This window comes from Apis dorsata, unplaced genomic scaffold (assembly GCF_000469605.1).
Source record: "Apis dorsata unplaced genomic scaffold, Apis dorsata 1.3 scaffold_1086, whole genome shotgun sequence".
Lineage (NCBI taxonomy): Eukaryota > Metazoa > Arthropoda > Insecta > Hymenoptera > Apidae > Apis > Apis dorsata.
In genome coordinates this window covers 23066-43241 of record NW_006264184.1, presented here as the reverse complement: position 1 = coordinate 43241, position 20176 = coordinate 23066, and the positions used below count along the sequence as shown (strand labels likewise).

The 20176-nt window shown below is 30.4% G+C and overlaps 5 protein-coding genes across 7 annotated transcripts in view; 3 read left to right on the top strand and 2 right to left on the bottom strand.

The window, feature by feature from the left end:
• Positions 1–6: 6 nt before the first annotated feature.
• Positions 7–3602, top strand: LOC102676803. 2 transcript variants are annotated; one of them, XM_006624637.2, is made up of 6 exons: positions 7–395; positions 1295–1842; positions 2196–2331; positions 2404–2549; positions 2719–2862; positions 2970–3602. In XM_006624637.2, exons 1-6 carry the CDS (start codon positions 215–217, stop codon positions 3432–3434), a joined length of 1620 nt encoding a protein of 539 aa, XP_006624700.1. In that variant the 5' UTR covers positions 7–214; the 3' UTR covers positions 3435–3602. The 2 variants fall into 2 exon arrangements, with proteins under 2 accessions (XP_006624700.1, XP_006624699.1); XM_006624636.2 differs by having other exon boundaries at positions 2404–2582.
• Positions 3603–6033: 2431 nt separating this feature from the next.
• Positions 6034–8875, top strand: LOC102675842. The gene is made up of 3 exons (XM_031514645.1): positions 6034–8171; positions 8352–8435; positions 8521–8875. Exons 1-3 carry the CDS (start codon positions 8040–8042, stop codon positions 8833–8835), a joined length of 531 nt encoding a protein of 176 aa, XP_031370505.1. The 5' UTR covers positions 6034–8039; the 3' UTR covers positions 8836–8875.
• Positions 8876–10760: 1885 nt separating this feature from the next.
• Positions 10761–15786, top strand: LOC102675029 (T-box transcription factor T). The gene is made up of 6 exons (XM_006624623.2): positions 10761–12370; positions 13708–13803; positions 13935–14178; positions 14289–14442; positions 14565–14762; positions 14869–15786. Exons 1-6 carry the CDS (start codon positions 12063–12065, stop codon positions 15690–15692), a joined length of 1824 nt encoding a protein of 607 aa, XP_006624686.1. The 5' UTR covers positions 10761–12062; the 3' UTR covers positions 15693–15786.
• Positions 15787–16516: 730 nt separating this feature from the next.
• LOC102675252 (E3 ubiquitin-protein ligase parkin) lies at positions 16517–18770 on the bottom strand. The gene is made up of 8 exons (XM_006624625.2): positions 18458–18770; positions 18137–18338; positions 17642–18002; positions 17368–17569; positions 17119–17274; positions 16915–17037; positions 16753–16837; positions 16517–16678 (listed from the first exon to the last, which is right to left on the bottom strand). Exons 1-8 carry the CDS (start codon positions 18713–18715, stop codon positions 16569–16571), a joined length of 1497 nt encoding a protein of 498 aa, XP_006624688.1. The 5' UTR covers positions 18716–18770; the 3' UTR covers positions 16517–16568.
• A 694-nt stretch (positions 18771–19464) lies between these two features.
• Positions 19465–20176, bottom strand: part of LOC102675385 (transcriptional regulator ATRX homolog) — a 2649-nt gene continuing 1937 nt past the window's right edge. Inside the window, exon 3 of one of the 2 annotated variants that reach the window (XM_006624626.2) lies at positions 19465–20141. In XM_006624626.2, coding sequence (XP_006624689.1) covers positions 19480–20141 — 662 coding nt within the window. In that variant the 3' untranslated portion in view covers positions 19465–19479. Of the gene's footprint in view, positions 20151–20176 lie in introns of both variants that reach the window. The other variant, XM_031514647.1, reaches the window with a different exon arrangement.

Genomic DNA, 20176 nt, shown 5'->3' with positions numbered 1-20176 from the left:
AAAAAAAAAAAAAAAGAGAGAGAGAGAGAAAGAGAGAGAAAAAGACACTCGATCTCGAAAGATTTGAAACGATTCGTAGATAAAGTAAATTTGCCTCTGGTTATGTGTTCAAGGCTCGCTTGATAGGATTTAACGCGCAAACGTGGCTGATAAGCTTCGGGAAGTAAAGAAGTCATTCTTTGCGGCGCGATAAGGACCGCCCTTGGTCGCAAAGATGGACTGTTGCAACTACGTCGAGGCTTACGCGGCAGGGAGCCACTTTTATCAACAACAACATTACTTTTGCTATGATAACATGAATACCGATTACGGTGGTTATGAACCGCCACCGATCTCCAATGCAATCGAAACGAGCGCGCGATACAACGGGACTGTAACGCCTGCGTATCCTATAGGTATTTAAATGTTTAAAAGAATTTGTGAAACAAGTATTTGTTATTCGTTTCAAATGTTAATTATAGTTACGTTTTTTTAAAATTATTTAAAAATATTTACATTTATTTAAAATTATTAATTGATATAGTATTTATAAATGATTGATTAATTTATTTTTATTTTTAAATTGAAAGAAGAAAGAATTGTCAGCATAAATGTCATTAAAATTTATAACAAAATTATGAAAATCAGTTAAAAATGAGGTAGAATTTAATTATATTGTGCATTGAATTTTAAATAGACTAATAGTGAGATTTACCGCACATGCGTGGAAGTTACGATTAGCTAAGTAATATAGAAATATTTTTAAATATTATATTATTTCCTCTTGTTGCAAGATTATTTGAAAACATTAAAATTAACTTTTAATTGCGTTCTTACTGCAACAAATTTTAATATTGTGAAAAAAATGTGCAAACTCTATAGAATTATTTAAAATTGTCCAAGAGTAATATGTAAACTAAAAATTAAATATCTAATGCTTGAGAAGATCTAATCTTATATATATATATATATATAATAAGATGTTCATTCTCAGTATTTGCATTTCTTATCTACTTTTTCGCGAAGAAAAAACACTATACAGAGTGACTCAAAAAGACAATCGATAATCCATTACTTACTCTATTTATTACTATTCATTTTGAACAAATTTTCTCTTTTAATCATGTAAACTTAAAATTGTGTTACTTTTGTGTCACTTATAGTTAAAAATCATCCTTTCTACTATTATAATATTTTACGTGTAATGATATAATGAATATATATATATTATAATTTCATTATAAAATTTAATAATCTATAAAAATTTATAAAAATTAAATTTTTAATAATTTTAAATGTTTTACCTGTTTCACAGATTACGTGTACAATCCCAAAGAAGCGAGATTGCGAAAGGCGATGCGCGAACAGAGCCGCGAATTATCCAGACGATCGATCTTGCAGAGCGCGATCGCACGTGCGAGCGTGATCGCTGGTCCAGTCACTTCCGGCGGCTTCCTAGATCATCAGCATCGTTTCGGCTGCGTTTCCTCGGCTAACATACCGATGAATTCGTCCATGGAACCGGTTCGAGTCGCGGAACCTTGGTTTCAATCGACGCCTCGTCCAAAACCGATCCATTCACCCCGAATGACCGATTGGTACGGAAACGTGGCTGATCCTATCGAAAGACTGCAAGTAATGGGTGCAATGCATCAACGTGGCCTCGATAAATGCAAAGACGTGATGAGAAATCAGGCTGTGGCCAGCGTGGCCAATACCGTGTCTGCTGAATGCGGTGCTACGTTTTCGAATAACGGATATCCGGTCGATTTCAGCGATGTTAATAGGGAAAGGGAGTTGCGTCGTCAGGAGAATATGGAGTACAATGAATTCACTGATGGTCAGAAATGGCATCCTTATCAGGTGAGTGTTTTTCTTGGAAATTATACAGGGTGTCTCTATGGAATCGTGGTGTTTTTGAAGTCGGTTAGTAATAAAATGCTTTTCTTGTAAAAAAATTAAATGAAAATAAAGAATAAAATTTTGTAAATGAAGGTTTGAAAAGATATCCTGTATTTGAAAAAAGATTAAACAGTCTTAATGTTAAAATAATGAAATTATTCGTTTATAAATGATAGCTGTAATTGAAAACTTTACAAAATTTTAATCGTATACATGGACAAAGATTTCTTTTCATCGTCAGAATTTTTTTATCAGATTATTCCATAGATAATAATTTATTTTCTTAAAAAATTTCTATAAATTGTTGATCATAGAATGGCGGGAATGCTCATCAACATCCCAGAACGTCTCATCCTCCTCAAATGAGCAACATTCTTCACCCAAACATTCAGAATCCTGGTCCACATGGACATGGGCCATGGGGTCAATTTTGCCATAACGTATTACCACGTAAGTGAAGATAAAATCCGATGAAAAATCTATGAGATCAATGAAAAATGAATTTTTATTGTTCTTTCATAGATGCTTCATCTATGCCTCGAAATATTGGAGTTCGAGGGCCGCGTCACACTGTGTTATTACGGGATCGTGTACCCGTTAGACACTGTGAATTTCCTGAAGAAACAGCGCGAATGATGTACAATCCAAGCAAACTCGATATTGAGAATGTACGAGCATCGTATACGCCTCCTGAACATCAGGTTTTCCTTTTCCTATTTTACACGATTCCAGAATATATCCACGAATAACAAGAAGAGAACAAAAAGAATCCGCCCAATAGAAAACTTATTATTATGAATAATACAATAGATAATGACTATATAAATTTTTTTTCAGATGCCAAGAATGCTAGAAACTTCAGTAAATTCTGTTATGGATTCTGCGTCCGCAATGAGGATTCGTCGTGAAGATGATGGGCCCAGATGGGAACCGAACGCTATAAATAATAGAATGTCTATGGATAACCTAGCTGCAACAACGGTACAACATTCGGTTATATTAAGCATTTATGATTCATCCTTCAAACTAAAACTTCATAAATAGAACGTAACTAATTAATTATTAAATATTATTCAATTTATAACCAGGAATCTAGCATATCATGCGAAAAGGAACGTGAATCTCGGCGATCTGTCGAAAGATTTGAGCCGAAGAAGAAAACTATCAGTAAGCAACCGTTGCCTGGTTTTCACCAAGCATTCGGTTCTACAGAGATCGGCAGGTTCTCCAGATCTGAGTTTTTCGTGAATATGGTGGGCGAGAGTGGTGCAAGCGTGGAAGTCGCCGACACGGAAAGTACTAATGTAAGTACGGATCGTATGTCAGAGATAAATGGGGTTGCAGTTACAACTGCGACGCACGATACATCCGTGGTCACCACGACCGCAACGACGACCGTGAGGTCTTTCGATGGCGACGATAGCGAGGAAGCGAGCTTCGAAGACTCGAATAACGACCTCGTCGCTTCTACGTCGATGGGCATGTATTGTGACCAGCCAAATATTCCTCGATGGCATAGTCCTCACGTAGGCGCTATAGGTAGCGAAATTTAAACGAATCTTTAAATTCTTTCGTGGGCTAAGCGTTTTCCCATTGAAAATCTTACTATAGAATTCTCAGTCAGTTATTTTCAAAAGTGTGAACTAAAACACGTTAAAACATTTTCTCATAATCTTCATTTTGGATATTCTGTTGCATTCAAAAGAACGATAAAAAAGTGATTAAAAAATTGGTATATTTTGGGATATATATATTGCACATAGGTATTTACAAATTCGATTAATTATCAATTTTAGTATTTTCAATTTTGCATGTATGATTAAATTATAAATGAAGTTGTATTTAATATGAAATTTTTTTTACGAGTCTACGAATGTTGCATTTATTTATTAAATAATTAGCCCTCGAAAGAAATTAGCGATTCGTCAGGGACGTGAATTATGTCCAATTGTTTGTAGAATTATAAATTATTTTCTTCGACGTTCAAATAATCTGATAATATTTTGTATATGGAGGAAGAATCGTTTGTTGTAATTAATAAATTTCAGCGAACTTATTTAAATCAATTTCTTAAATAATTATAATTTCTTTTATTTGTACAAATATTTTTAGGACAAATATTTTTGATTTGTCAAAGACTATAAATGACGTACGAAACATCCCGACAAACCACATGTTTTACTTACATGTTTGTCGAGATTGTGCCTTTAAGAGAATTGTGAAACTATTAACACATTCTCTGCCCCAAGTACTATTTTCGGTATACATTGAAACTTATTTTCAGGCCAAGTGATATTTTTGTCATTGATAGATAAAATATAAAAAAATTCTTAAATTAATTTTCATTATACGTATTTCCTAGTTGAATGTTTTATTAAAAAAAAGCAGAGTTAAGAAGGAAATTGATCACATATGGCCTGAAAATATATATTTATTCAAAAATGAACTGGCAGAAAACGTGTTAAAGGTTCTTCAAAATTCTTAATCGAATCAAAAAAGAAAAAATCAAAAAAGCAGCACGATATTTGCGAGTCTCGTACGTCAACTATATTAAGCTGAGCAACTTTCATTAATATATTAATATTGAAATTTTTGAGATAAAATATTTTATATGATTTAAAAAAAAACAATTTAATATAAACTTTCTTCCTTCAAAAATTTCAGTTATCTGTTTAAGATATCTTTTTATTATAAAATAGATATTATAAAATATTAATATAATTTGTAGGTTGCTTATACTTAATAAAGAAATATAATCAAAATGTGTCGATAAAAGTACTTAATCGGCATCTTCCATCAAGTTGTTAGATATCGCCGATGATACACTTAAGATTAGTGTACCGACGATGAATTATATGAATATATTAAATATATATATATATAATATATATATATATATATATATTTAAAGAATATATTGTACTTATATGTATAATGAAGGAACGAAAACGCGCGACGAAGAAATATATGAATTATTTAGTAGAATAATTAGGCGACACGTATTGCCGCGCGGAGAAACGTATAAATAAAAGTGATCATTAATATTGCGAACGTAGGAAGTCGAGAAACCGACGAATACATGCACTTCTGTTCGTGAAAAATATGTTTCTCTTAAGGGTGTGTACGGTAATTTTGCATTCAGAACTCTTTTATTTCTCGATTGCAAAAGAATTAAATATTGAACAAAAAAAAAAAAAAAAAATAAGAAGGAAGAAGAAAAGAAAATATCGCCACTTAGTATGTTATTGTTCTAAAATAAGTAAAAAAATTGGATCAATTTTATAAGTTAAGATTGTAGACAAATATAGATAAGAGTAGTTGTAACGCAAATTCGAAAAATGAGGCACATAAGATTTATTGGAATTTTTTATACATCCATTTTAATGTATATTTAATATTCCATTTACTATGGTAACTTTGGGACCTTTTGAAATTATAAAACAGAAGAAAAAAAATGTTCGCATTAACATTTCTGAGAAGTGCGATATTATATGCAATAATGCAAAATTTATTTTACTCGTTAAGTTCATAGTAAAATCTATTAGTATCTGAATTAATAGGAAAATACGATAATATTTGGATAAGAATATTTTCAAGCAGAGAAACTCTCATCTTTTATTAATCTAACTTATAAAGATTATTTTTTGTCTCATTTCGAAAATAATATAATTTCTATTTGTATTTCTTTTATAATCGAGTTCTGAATCCCGTGCAGGCACCTATAACTCATGTTGATTGATCTATCGGTACATCGACTTGACATAATTCGTGCCAGCTATCCTGTACCTATAATGGGACCAAATTAAAAGAGAAGCTTTTATTTCGCGTTCACCGTCGCGCTTACGTCCCACGTAATTTATCGCGTATGAAGAACCTTCCCTTGTTTCCGTTCGCTCGATTGCTTCGAACAAAGAGGCAAGAATGTTCATGTGAAATACCGCTTAACACACTCAATGTTATTTGATATAAAATAATAAAAAAAAAAAAATACATTTAAAGATTATATTGAATTTTTTCTAACGAGGATAATTTTAAAGAAAGAAATTTCTTCATAAATAGATATTAATCGAAGATAACAATATGTATAAAATTTTAGGATAACATAATATTAAAAACAAAATATTGTTCAAATTTCTTTTTCTATTTTCTTCTAATTTATTTAACTATAAGATATTTTTGTCATTATAATATTGTGCGTGTTAAGTGAAAATTAATATGAAAGTAAATGAATTTAATTGAAGGAATATTGCTTTTTAACAAAAGAATAGGGCAAATAGCTTGAAAATTGTGTGATCATTATTCGATCAAGTTAAGATTTATGATAAATATTAATCGAGCGTAATAGAAACATTTAACGATGATAACATTCAACTTTTTTGTTCTTGGATGTATAAAAACATCCAAGAGGCATGAAATGATGTAAATGCTGTGATTTATTTTAAAATTAATCATAGTTTATAGTGGAACACAGCGATGGAAAACGCTGAATATCGTCGCGACGTCAGGAAAGACGAGTTGTGATAAAAAAAAATTCTTTAAGAAATTTTAACGATGTGTATGTATGATTGTTTGTCTAGAACAATTGATCATTTGTTGTTTTAACTTTTGGATTATTATTGTAAGAACACTTCAACGAGGTCCAATCTTTTCAAATTTTTCACTAGTAAGGAATATAACGATAGTCAAAATCTTTTCGCTGTGCAGTGTATACTTCCATAAATTAATTTCATATTTGAAAATTTTTTGAAACTTTATCGATATAAAATATTGATATAGGTATATCAAATATTTATATTTATTAAAATATGAAAAAATTCAAATCATGAAAGAAAAAAATCCTCTCATTGTATAATATGTATAATATATCTTTATAAATTAATTTTTTATATTTTAACAGTGATAAAAGATGGACCTAATAATATATTCAAAGAATCAAATAAAGTATCTCATAAATGGATCAAAAGTTAAGACAACCAAAGAATTATATCACGCCAATCTCGTCATCTCCAAAACGTGAATCCTATGACGAAAATATTAGAGATGCGTTAATTACTTGAAAATTTTAATAATTTTGTTACTTTGATCTGTCTTGTTGGCGATGCAGACTGTAATATAGAATTACGACTTACGTCTTACGATTAAGGACGAATAAACTATAATCCGAGTTTCATTATTGGCAACGATATTAAGCGTAGAGGTAGTGATGTTCAAACCATTGAAAGAAATGTGAAAAGATAAAAAAAATAATGAAAAATAATGTGTGTGTGTGTATGTGTGTGTGAGAGAGAGAGAGAGAGAACAATGTCAAAATAATTGTGACTAAGAAAAGTTAACCCATATTATAAACTCGTAAATGACTTTCTGTCTAAATATTAGCAAACCTATTCATTCTAACCGCTAGAGGAATGTGTTAAGCGATCGAAATGTATAGAAATGAGAAACGATTATGAACCATTGTACATCTCTTAAATCCTACAAGTGCCAAGTTGGTGAGAAAAGTCCTTACAAAGGCTCGTGTTATTAAGTATCAAATTCCAACTCGAAAGAAAGAAAGAAAAAAGTATATTTCGCGGTGATTTTAACTCTATCAGTTTTTCAACATTGTAAAAGCAAGTCTAATTAAGCTCGATCTAGTCTATTTTATTATCAGATAAAGGAATAAAGTCGACATACATAATTTTAAATTGGATCAAATTCGTCAAAAAACGAATTTGTCTATTTCTTCAAAAAAGTAAGAAGTAAGAAGAAAAAATAATAATAATAAAGAAAGATAAAACTGATAGAGTTAACGCAGCAAGATGGAACTTAATGATGACGAACGTTCTTTTATTAGTACAGTTATTATGTATAATGTGAACTACAATAATACCGGTATTATTGAGCTTAAATTCACTTTTAATTCGAACACCAGCTTAAGGAGCGAAGTCCTATAATGAATTTGAACGGAGAAACAATAAAATATTTAAAACAAAGAAACGTAAGCAGTGTAATGAAAATAAACTAATGCGACAGTAAAAAAAAAAAAAAATTAAAAAAAAGACAAAACAAAAAATGATAAAAATATTGTAACGTTGTTATCTTATTTTCTTCAGTTACTTCCGAAGACTTACCTCTCCACTCCTGTCATCTTTCCTTTCTCATCGAGATCCTGTGGGATTATGGGAACTTCGGCTGCCATTCACAGAATCACGGAAAGTGGTGAAATTTTGTCGCGAATCACGCCGGAAGAATGTTGCTGGTTCGCCACTCAATCCAGATGCGGAGTATCTAGAATTTCGGACAATGTTGTGGTAAACAATCATAATTAAGTATTAAATTAATAAATTAAAATGATTCGTTCAAGTTTGAAAATTAAATATAAAAATCTAAAATCTTTCGATATCTCATAATAACCGAGATTCTATAAAAAAATTCCATGAAAAATAAGTCGAAAGTGCAAATTTGCAAATGACTTTGCTTCGTTTTTCTAGGAAAACGACGTTGAAAATTCATCAGGTCAATTTAAAATCATCCCTTTCACAGAGACACCCTATGTAAAATATTACGAATTTAATGTAAATTATACATATACTATAGAAATATTAAATATGTGTATGTTACATACATAGAAAGGAAATTAATTGATATAAAAATTTATAGAATTGTACGGCTTATTTGGATTGCTCTCATCACGCAAGAGATAAAGAATGGTACTGTCAAAGTAACACGATGAACACTCATCCGTCGAAAGTGCATCGTCAACGAGAGAATTACGAATCTTTCATGAGCGAAAGAGGTGATGGAAGTTACATAATAATCGGTACACCAAGTAATGGAAATCGAAGTAACAATGGTAGAACTGGGGATGATGATTTTGATAATGATACTCGTAAACAAACAGCTGTCAAAATGGAGAACAATGATTCTCCGAAGCATACGAGTTTCTCTTCTGGAAAGAAAGATGGAAACGTTTGATAATATCATTTCAATGGTCTTATAATGTTTTATAAAAAAATGCTAATTTTTTGTCTGGTAATTATAAGATTTTTTGAAAAGTACTACTATGTACAATTTATAGATATTACAGCCAGTGAAGAAGTCACTAAAACAATTGCGTTTAGTTCTTTATCATTTATTTATTATACTTCATGTAACAGATTAAGTAATTATAAAAGTTGTTTTTTTTTAATACTTTCTACCACTCTTTATTTTTAATACATTGAAAGTTTAATAATATGACAAATAATATGATAAATAATATATATATATATATATAAATATATATATATATTTCTTGTACATTTATCTTGAGTTGAAAAAAATACACAGTTTACAAACTACCAGAGTGGTTGCAATTTTGTTCAAAAATTTTAAGAAAAAACATCTTCTATTTAAAAAATATTGATATATCAATACTTTCTTTATTATTTAATTTTTTACTTAACAAATGTTCAAAAATATATTGATTTTAAAATCATATTAACATTTTAAAAATATAATTATTATAATTATTCTTTACCTGATGAAAAAATATATCTTGATATGAATTATCTTGGCATAAAAGAAGCAAGAAAAGAATTATTCGAATTGAATTCTATCATGTTCTCGGAAAATTTCATTCATCAAACAAAAGAAAAAGAAAAAAGATGTTTGAAGACCGTCGGTGACCGGTAAAAGGAATTGATCGCTTCCGTTTCTGTGTAAGAATCCATCGGTAGAATGCAATTTGTAAATAGTGGAACAAAGACCCTATGGGTATGCTTTATCACGGTGATCGTAATCGTGGATGTTTATTATAGATGAGCCAGCCGAAGGCGGCATTCTTCAAACGTGATGAACGAACATTGTGGATTGGACCTCCCAATCCGTCAGGTGAGCTACCTAACCGGCAGGTAATGACGGACAGTATATCCGTATCGTAAACGAGTCGTACAGTCGGTGGACATCGCGTAGAATTTTCGAGGTAAAAGTTTTTCTTTTCTTTTTATTGCCACCATTGATGCATCTGAAACTGTGGAAATTGTGGGATGCTGCATCGATGATTCTGTTGTTTTAACTGTTAATATATATGTTATATTTTTCAGTTTAAATTCAAAACAAATTCAAATCTGCAATAATTTTTGGAATTCTGAAAATTAAAAATGATCAAATTGGTACTTTTATTGATTCAATATAACAATCAATTCTGAATTTCAATGACTCCAAGACATTTGATAGTTTTAAGAATTTTACGAGTTACAAGATCAGTTTCAATAAGAAATATATGGTTCTTGAAATTCTGAAAATTAAAAATGACTACCTTTGACAATTTTACGCGTTTTATGAGTTAGAAGTGATGAAGTTGCAAATGAAATTATATATCCTTCCTTGACTTAGTTTGAGAATTATCACATGGCATCAATTTTGCTAATAACCGAAGTGCACAGGTAACTGTTGAACAAATTAAGGATCGACTATGGTATATAGTATTCGTTTAACAGAGATAACTTCTCGGTTACGTCTTCGTTGCTTCGCAGCACCGATATCGCGACTTTTCCCTCTACAAAATTACTAGGACAAATATCAGCCAGGGCTGAATGATTGCTTTACCAGCCAAAACCGCGCACGATAGCAAACAAGGAACGGTCCTGCTCAAATATCTACTCGCGATACATCGGTCAGTCGAATGTAACTTGCTGTTGATTTTTGTCATTTGACTCGAAATGGTCAGTCAGACTGACTGCTCGTCGAAATGGTTAACTGTTTCGCTTTGTAGTTTCTTCTATCTTTTTCGAGGAACGAATTATCTTCATATAATTTTATTTTCCAAAATAAAAAATTATATACCATATTCGACGTATTAATTTATTTCATCGATCTTTCAATTATTATAAAATAAAAAAAAATAATAATTACCATCATGCAGTTTATTTCTTCTTTTTTTTTTTTTCTTCCTTCTCCAAGTAAATTGAAGTCTTCAAAATCGCACAGCCTTAAATAACACATCTATCACAATCTTCTCACCCTTTTAGAGGTCTTCTTCATCACGACGACTCTTAATCGATCTATGCAACCAATGGATCTTTTCCTTTCGCTGCACTTTCATCTTAAATAAAAAAAAAAAGAAAAGAAAAAGAAGAAGAAAAAAACCATCGACTACTACTCGTCGAACGTGAACCATCGAGAACGAGCAAACAAGTGGTGTGTTCAACGATGAAGAAGGAGAGGCTGATCGAAGAATCGCAAGCTCTCCTCGGAGGTGATCGGAACGCGCGTATACCAGCGAAGACGACTGTTCGCGACTGTCGCGTGGGCGGACTGGCAAGCCTCGTGCTTTCAAAAGGATCGACCAACCGTCGTATAATCGTAAAATGGTCCCGTGCATGGATTGGCCAGGGAAACGTAGGAAAGGCGGCGACCAATGTCCTCTATCTTCGAAAAGAATCTAACCGCCAGTGAAATCGCCGTTACGAAGCATGGATCCTTGCGACCAATCGACGATTTTGCCTTCGAGGCCTCGGGGGCTCTCGAGAGTCCGCCATGCTGTGCCCGGAGCTTTCCTAATTTAGAGTTTAATTAGCACCTGAGAAACAGGAGAACCGTGCACAGGCATCGATTGGATGGTAACCATCGTGGAAACAGAGAGAAGAAAGACGTCGAACAGAGACGACGATATGTCAGCAGTCAGTCTTCGGATCGTCTTCGCCGACTAGTGTGAAATATCGCGCCCAAGTGTTACGAGCACGGCCACGCGGCCGCGGGGACCGAATAGTCTCGCCGAGGAAATAGATTTTCCGTCCTTCTTCCCGTTCTTCTTCGACACTTTGTCTCCTCTTCTGTCTTCCCTCTTTTTTTTTTTCTTTTTCCATTCTTGGGAATCGTTAATTCGATTTGAAAATCGAACTAAATTCTATAAGTTGAAAGAAGGGTCTCTTCTTCCTGTTTCCTGTTTCCATTAATTCTTCGATTTCTTCCTTTCGTCTTGTGGTCTTCTTAAGCCAGAGAGATAATATAGTGTTCATTGAGAATAATATTTGTATTTGATTGAAAAATAATACAATATAAGAGATTAGTTAATTTTTCCGTGAATTGAATTGGACGAAGGTATAAGGAAGAAATATTATCGTAGAAGTCGAAGAAAGTGTTTTTTACCTCTTCCGAGTCGCACAACTCGGGTCAGAGAGATCGAAGAACGAATTCTGGGGGATCGAAGAAAAGAGAAAATGCAACCAGCTCCGGCTACACCCGGTTCTCCAACACGGTCATCTTGTTGTGAACGAGATCGCGAGCGGGAAGTTCACGAGGATCGTGGAAGAGAGCGGAACAATACTGGAAGACAAAATCGAATGACTCCGGAGGAAGATCACGAGGAAAGAGGCAATGAAAGGACGGTGATTTCGGGACAGAATCTTGGTGTTATGACTGTTAGCGGAAATCAGGGATTACCTCTTTCATTGTCACTTGAAGACAGAGATCTATGGACTAAATTTCAATGTTTGACTAATGAAATGATTGTGACAAAGAATGGAAGGTGAGTGTGATTGAAAAAACTTGAATAAATTTAAAAAATTTTAAGGAAAACTGTGAAAAATATATATATACATGAGATTATGTAAAGGAAGTAATGATATTAACGCTTTTTTTTTTTTCTATGTAATTGCTAGTCATTGTTAAATCTGATGATTTATAAAATTCGATTTTATTTTATGACATTAAAATGACAACTGTCAGTTTGGAAAAAAACATTGATGCATTAAGTATAAACGATTTATCGATATGCACGAGTCATTTACACATTTAAAATAGTATATCACAGGTTTCACATTTAAGAAACTTGAAGGATCTGTTAGTTGAAAGCTCTGAAGTAAAGATGGCTCTTCTTCATGCATAAAAATGTATTAATTAGAGCATCAGTGCGAACAAGGCAGAAGGTAAAAATAATAGTTCATATACATTAAGGTAAAAAGAGAGGAAAAGATACCGCTCGTGGAATGGAAAAAAGAAAAGATTGCAAAATGTTACGAAAAAAATCCACGCAATGAATATTTCATGTTTGCTTCAAAAACAGGATAACATTTTTCTCTTGTATTCAATTGAATTGACTATTTGTAGTTTCTTTCACACCGATCTAAATTAACAAAGAAAACACGACCAATTACAAATATTTTTCTTTTAATCAAATTTCATATTATGCATCAAACTTGATTCTTCATTTTTTTTTTTTTTTTCTATTTGATTCTAATATAACGTTTAATGAATTTTTTTTGGATTTTATTATATCTAAAAATATTAATATTATTTTAATTATTGTGATAATTGCTACAATAATCAAATATACGTATTATATTATAATATACTTTTTCTTTACATTGAAGAAAAATGTTTCAATTCAGAAAATGAAGAAGCAAGATGAGCAAAATCTAGTCAAGGAAATACATTTAAATGTCTAAGGCCGGCAGATCAAAAGATTTGCCACAGCGTATCCTGCCCGACTACTTTTATGATTCGTATATTATTAAAAACGATTACAGTTTGTCGACCGCGTTTTTCATGCAGGAATATTAGTGTTTGTGGGCACACTAGCAGAAACCAGGGAGTTTTATGCAGGATTGTGGGCATCGTAAAATTTTATTGTCGGTGTGCCGGCTCGATTCTTCTGCTATCCGCCGCCTTCAGTGTTACTTTCATTAGTGTTTATAAAATTCTCTTCTTTTCGAGACATCTTCTTCGTTATCACTTTACAAAATATATCTTGTGGTAGCTAATACAATCGAAAATTAAATTTAGATAAAGATAAAAGAAACATGTTGATAAAATATCTACACGAAACTATGGGAAACTTATATTCATCTTTGATTTTACTTTCAGACGGATGTTTCCTGTCGTTAAAGTTGTTGCAAGAGGATTAGAGCCAAAAGCTATGTACACTCTTCTTCTTGAATTCGTTCAAGTGGATCCACACAGGTAACAAAATGTATAAAAAAAACAGAAAAAAAAAAAATTTTTAATAAACTTATTAAACTTATTAAAAATTATTTTATAAATGTTATAAATGTATAATGTGAAAAATATATATTTGAAAATTTTATTGATAGATGGAAGTACGTTAACGGAGAATGGGTCCCAGGTGGAAAAGCGGAAGTCGCTCCTCCGAATCCAATTTACATCCATCCAGAGAGTCCAAATTTTGGATCCCATTGGATGAAAGAAGCGGTATCGTTTGCTAAAGTGAAATTGACAAACAAATCCAATGGAAACGGGCAAATTATGCTAAATTCACTACATAAATATGAACCGCGAGTGCACTTGGTTCGCGTAGACGCAGTGGAAGAAAGAACGGTATAAATTTCTCCAATTTATAATTCTATATAATTCTAATTAGATATAAACAAATATTAAAATTATTTTGCTAATTAGTGCTATTTCGATAATATGTAAATGATATTCAGGTACTCACCTATCGTTATCCTGAAACACAATTCATAGCGGTGACAGCTTACCAAAATGAAGAAGTTACAAATTTAAAAATTAAATATAATCCTTTTGCGAAGGCGTTTCTCGATGCTAAAGAAAGACCTGCTGATCCGCAAACTTATCCGCAATGTAAGTTAACTTAAGATTATAGATTATTAATATTAATTTATAATCTCATTGGATACAATTGTTCATTGGTTATATTGAAAATTAGAAATATATTTCAAAAAATGTGGAATTATAAATTACAGACACTGGCGCTTGGTTTTTACCACAACCTACGATGGGATACGAATATAACACAGCCACGGCCATTGCGGCCGCACAAAATCAAGCATCAGTGACAGTCAATAATCATCTTTCTAATTCTTGTACCGTTTCCACAGCTGGTCACAGGAGTACTTGTAGATCAACGCCTTACACTTTGAGACATAAATATATTCAAGATGGTAAATATAAATTTATATTTTTTATTAATTTTATAATCTTTTTTATTTTTTTCTTATTTTTAAGATATATATTATTCAAAATAAATAAATCTTTGGATCATTACAGAACAACGCGCGGATCCGTATGGTTCAGTACAACTTTTGCATTCTACAGCATATGTGGCACCACCAGGATGGTCGCCACGTAGTCCAGAATCTCTACAAAACTTGAATCCAGCTTGTCTTCCACCTACGCAGGAATGGCCTACATCTCCTTCGCCTTCGCCAACTTCATCTTCGCATGCAGTATTCAGTAGAAGCGTTGTCGGAACAGCATCACCAACCACAGCTACAGGATGCACTTTATATGTGCCATCAAACCTATCTTCTGTTCCTCAGGAACACAATCATTGTACTGATACTTCAGCTTGGATTCATCCTACTACTCTGTCAGAACAACAACAGCAGCAACAACAATCTTATTTAAATTTAAATTTACATTTACATCATCAAATGTCATCTTATACGTCAGTTCCTCATACAGGGTTACATCATACTTTACACTCAAATGGAACAGATACCGTTCCTCCTGTTGACGAATATGTTCACGAATATCATGCTTCTCCTGTTCAATCAACAACGCCCGATCGTCATCCACAACATCATCATTCTCAAATGCTACATTTACAACCAATCCAACAAGCTGGAACAGTTTCTCCTGTTAGTGTCGAATACGATACCCCTTCGAAAGAACATCATATACCTGTTAGTTATTCTGAACAAAATGCAGATACATTAAATGATGTACAGTCAGATGAAAATAGAAGATATCTAACAACGGTGATTGATAGACATCATCGACAAGATTCAGATATTGCAAATAATGATCATCAAGCCACTGCTTGGACACCATTGACACCACCGCCGGCACCACAAACTACAGCAATTTGATTTCTGTACATGATACAAATGATTTTATTTAAGGTATGGAGTTGCTATTTGATAATTTCTATATTTCTTTTAATAATTAGATGACTAAGTATGAACGAAATCATATTATATTTACAAATGCATTTTGAGTGCAATAGAAATGATATACATAAGTAATTAAAATTATTAATAGATATATAGATATGTTAAAAAATATCATTCATGAAATGAAATAAATATTACGAATATATAAGCATTGAAAAAATATCAAAATAATAAGATTAATGAAATAATTTAATAGATTGTCAAATTATATATTTCATAATTATTTAATATCGAATCCGTCCTAAAATTAATGTTTTTAGATAATATATATTAAGTATAACATCAAAATATGCATATACCGTTTCCTCGGAATTAAAAAAATACTGTAATATCATAAGTTGATTTGTTTATATTTGACATATGATAATTTATTCATAGACAAATATTCATGTATATACATTTCTTAAATAGAAAAACATAAAGGCACTTACATTTTCTTAATAATTTTAAAATTTATATGCAAATATACATTGATAAATATATTATATATACAATAATTAATTCTATAGAATTGTTCGTAATCAAAATTCTATAGAGCAAAACTCTAATAAATCAATAATTTATATAAGTATAAAAAAAAAAAAATAGTACAATTAAAAAAAATATCTAAATGTTATTCCTCATTTAAAATAATATCCAAAATCCTATAAAACTTATTTTTATTTGCTATCTTGAATTAATCTAGTATAATAACTAGTATAATTCATGATGGCACAATCATATTTCTAATTTTTTCTTTGTAATTTATATTTATAAAAAGAATAATATTTTACTGATATAAATACTTATGTATTATCCAAACCAATGATTACCCATACAATCTCTTGTCCATTCTGTTTGACATATCCAACACCAATGATAACCACATCCTGCTCTAGTGCAAACCATATGCATGCATCCTCCTAGAAAATAATTTCATTAGATTAAGAAGAGAAAATTTATTGAAATATAATTTTTTTTAATATTATTAAAGTACCATCTCTTTCAGTTGGTGTTCTACATTTTGGACATGGTTTTGTTGAGATTTTAATAGTTTTTTTACTAGCTTCATCCCATTTTGCCTAAATAAAAAATCATGAAATATAAATCAAATAATTTTAATTAATAAATAAATGTAAATATTAAAAGTATTGCATACATCATTGACTTTTTGTGGATCAAGTAAATATCCCAATTTATGCAAGGCATTTGATGATTCTGATGGTTGCAATTCACATTCTCCTAAATGGAAGCCTTGTAAACATCGTCTACAAAAAACATACTAGAATATAAAAATATATTATTAATATTGCAATTAAGTAAAATTATTGTATTATGTAAAATTTTTTATTTATGTAATTACCCCACAACCACCAAAACATTGAATTTTTCTGCATTTATCACTACCATCATCTGGAGACTCTGGTATGATACCCATACCACAATCTGGTCTTGGACATAAAAGTCCACCAGCACGTAACACATATTCTTCTGTACTAAATCTTTGATATTGTTCATACTGTATTATATAATATTATTAATATTTAAAAATTATTTGAGATTTATATAAGTACTTTATTATATAAGTACTTTATTTTCTTATATAAAGTACCTGTTCTGGAGTAAGAAGATGAAAATGATGTATTTCAGAAATAAAAGAATTTGCACATCCTGCTGGACATGGTAAAGTATAATAACCACTAATATTATCAAATTGGAATTGACGTTCTCTTAATCGAACTGAACAATAATCTTTAAAGCAATCAAGACAAGTCACATGACCAACTTCACATGGAAAAACCAAAACCATATCCCTATAAAAAATCTATATTTAAAACTGTTATAAATTTCTACTCATATGAAATTCAATATTTCAAATTAATTACCTAACATCTGTACAAGCAAGACAAGGTATTTTTCTTAAGTTTGGTTTTATAAGATAAAGAGGAACTGCTTCATCCTCTTCTCCTAAACTAGTATGTTTCCCACACTTAAAATAGAAATGTGCATATAAAACTTGTGATTCTGTATCATCATTAACAGTTATAGGTACTGGACAAAAATTATTTTCACAATGAACTGTTATTCTTTTTGGTTGTAATACATCTGGCCAGCATTGAGGATCTCTATCTACTGTAACTGCTCCACTATTACAAGTTGCACATCTTACTCTTAATTTTCCAACTGTCACAGATTTACATGGTGTTGTACAATATACAAAAAAATGTGCTCGATTCTCTTGTTTCTCTATAAATATAAACACATATTATTTATATAAATTATATATTTATATAAGTTAGCTGTTTTATATTGATAACTGTTTATTTAGAATTCACTTCATCTATATGTGTTTACCCTTTAAAAGGCTACGATTATTCTACCTTCCATGGATGAATTTTCTTGTAGATCTGATTCATCTAAAGGTAAATCAGTAAGAGTTTCGTTCATTGGCTTTCCACCACTATCATTTAATTCAGAAATTTCAAAAGATTCATCAATGATATTAGTATTTTTATTTTTATTTAACCTTTGTGATGGAGTTCGAATTGCATGCAATATACTTTGTTGTCCCAAATCACATTCCTACAATACAAAATTTGATTAAATGAGGTTAAATTTGATTAAGTGAGGTTATCATACTTAAATTGCTTTATACTTTAAAAACATGATTGTCAGTAAATAATTTTGCAAAACAAACTTACTTCTATTATCGTTGAATTATGTAGTTCTTTTCCTGCAAATATTATTTTTATATCTTCAGGTGATGTTCCCATTTGAGAAGCTACTAACTCTTTTACGTTTTTTATATCCCATTTTGGATCCAAATCAACAGCAAATGTATTTCCCGTATTAGTTTTCACATATATACTTAATGAATTCGTTATTTTTCGCTTACTAAACCAAATTAATTGTAACATCTTAAGAAATACATTTCGTATAAAGCCAAAAAAGAAACTCATACCGTTAATGCGAATGTCGTTTATTTTGACGCTTTTTAAAGATGAAAAAGGATAGAAAATATTATTGAAAGCACAGTAAATTTAGTGAATATTTTTGATGACAAATAAAGTATTGCAATTTATAATTTGAAAATGAGGAAAAAATCAAATAATAATAAAATGAATTCTATGACATTTTTAATATTATAAATAACTAAGGAAAATATAATTTCATTAAAGTTAATATAAACATTTTTTAAATACATCAAATATATATTTATTTATTTCATATATTTATATTTTTTGCAATATAAAAGTTATCTTTCAATAGATTTCAATTGTTTTTATATTTTTCATTCTGTGAATTATAGAAAAATTTAATTATAATGACAATTCTTTTTAAGCAATAAGTATATTTTATGTAATTTTTTTGGAATTGCATATAAAATTAAGAAATATTAATAGATGATATGATAGAAATAATAAATAGGAATTATTAAATATTATTTTTACATAATTTCATTCTTAATTTGTTTTTTTAGATGCAAACATATACATATATTCGAATCATAATTCGAAAATATAATGTAAATTTAATTATATAAATATAAATTTGAATATATAATCACAAAAATATATATATAAAGAATTAAGAAAAAACGTTTATCTCCATTGTGGAAAAAATATTGAAAATTAAAGATTATTCAGCATTCTATAATACTGAATCTATTTCTAAATAAATATAATTTTACATATAAATAAAGTTGTTCTTATTTAAGAACAATTTATAATTGCTCATTGTGTTTGTTTATATTATAATTTACTATCTTTATTGATTTAATCACAGGTTTTTTTCTTCTTTCGTCCAATCTTTGTTTTTTGCAATCTTCTATTCTATCATTTGATTCCTTTTTAATTACTTTTTTTAATGGAAATACTGTATGTTCAGATTTAGTGTCCTTTGAAATTGTGGGTGACATATTGTACATTTTTCTTTCCTTTTTAAATAATCGTGATGCAAATCGACGAACTCTATTTATTCTTTGTAATTCCGAATCTGATACATCTAATATCATTTTTCTAGATTTCTTAGATTTAGGTTGGAAATTTTCAATATTTTTTTTTCTTTTTCTTTTTCCATTCGGACTACTTCTTGAATCTTCAAACTTCTGATTAATATTTTGCTGTATTGAAGAAGAAGAACTAGATGTTAGTTCTATTACATGTTTTTTCTGGTCTTTACATTTGTGAAGAAATTGATTTAAGGTCATCCCTTTACATTCATTGTCTTCATTTTCAGGATATTTGTATTGGTCATAGATACGAATCCATTTTTTCGAAGATTTATCCCAATATCCACTCACAGTATCCATTTCTTTATATATTTTGTTTGATTTAAAATCTTCCGTTTTTCTTGTTTTTTCTTTTTCTTCATATTGCATCTCAAAATTTTTATCTAAAATATACAATAAATGATTAATA

Excerpts from the sequence above, each read along its gene's own strand:
- LOC102676803 (XM_006624636.2), top strand. The coding sequence starts at position 215 with ATGGACTGTTGCAACTACGTCGAGGCTTACGCGGCAGGGAGCCACTTT. Across the intron at positions 2,583-2,718 it reads ATACGCCTCCTGAACATCAG|ATGCCAAGAATGCTAGAAAC; the intron begins GTTTTCCTTTTC and ends ATTTTTTTTCAG. Across the intron at positions 2,863-2,969 it reads ATAACCTAGCTGCAACAACG|GAATCTAGCATATCATGCGA; the intron begins GTACAACATTCG and ends ATTTATAACCAG.
- LOC102675842 (XM_031514645.1), top strand. The coding sequence starts at position 8,040 with ATGGGAACTTCGGCTGCCATTCACAGAATCACGGAAAGTGGTGAAATT. Across the intron at positions 8,172-8,351 it reads GAATTTCGGACAATGTTGTG|GAAAACGACGTTGAAAATTC; the intron begins GTAAACAATCAT and ends TCGTTTTTCTAG. Across the intron at positions 8,436-8,520 it reads TAAAATATTACGAATTTAAT|AATTGTACGGCTTATTTGGA; the intron begins GTAAATTATACA and ends AAAAATTTATAG.
- LOC102675029 (XM_006624623.2), top strand. The coding sequence starts at position 12,063 with ATGCAACCAGCTCCGGCTACACCCGGTTCTCCAACACGGTCATCTTGT. Across the intron at positions 13,804-13,934 it reads GTTCAAGTGGATCCACACAG|ATGGAAGTACGTTAACGGAG; the intron begins GTAACAAAATGT and ends TTTTATTGATAG. Across the intron at positions 14,763-14,868 it reads ACATAAATATATTCAAGATG|AACAACGCGCGGATCCGTAT; the intron begins GTAAATATAAAT and ends GGATCATTACAG.
- LOC102675252 (XM_006624625.2), bottom strand. The coding sequence starts at position 18,715 with ATGAGTTTCTTTTTTGGCTTTATACGAAATGTATTTCTTAAGATGTTA. Across the intron at positions 18,003-18,136 it reads AGAAAATTCATCCATGGAAG|AGAAACAAGAGAATCGAGCA; the intron begins GTAGAATAATCG and ends TTATATTTATAG. Across the intron at positions 17,275-17,367 it reads ATCTTCTTACTCCAGAACAG|TATGAACAATATCAAAGATT; the intron begins GTACTTTATATA and ends TATATAATACAG.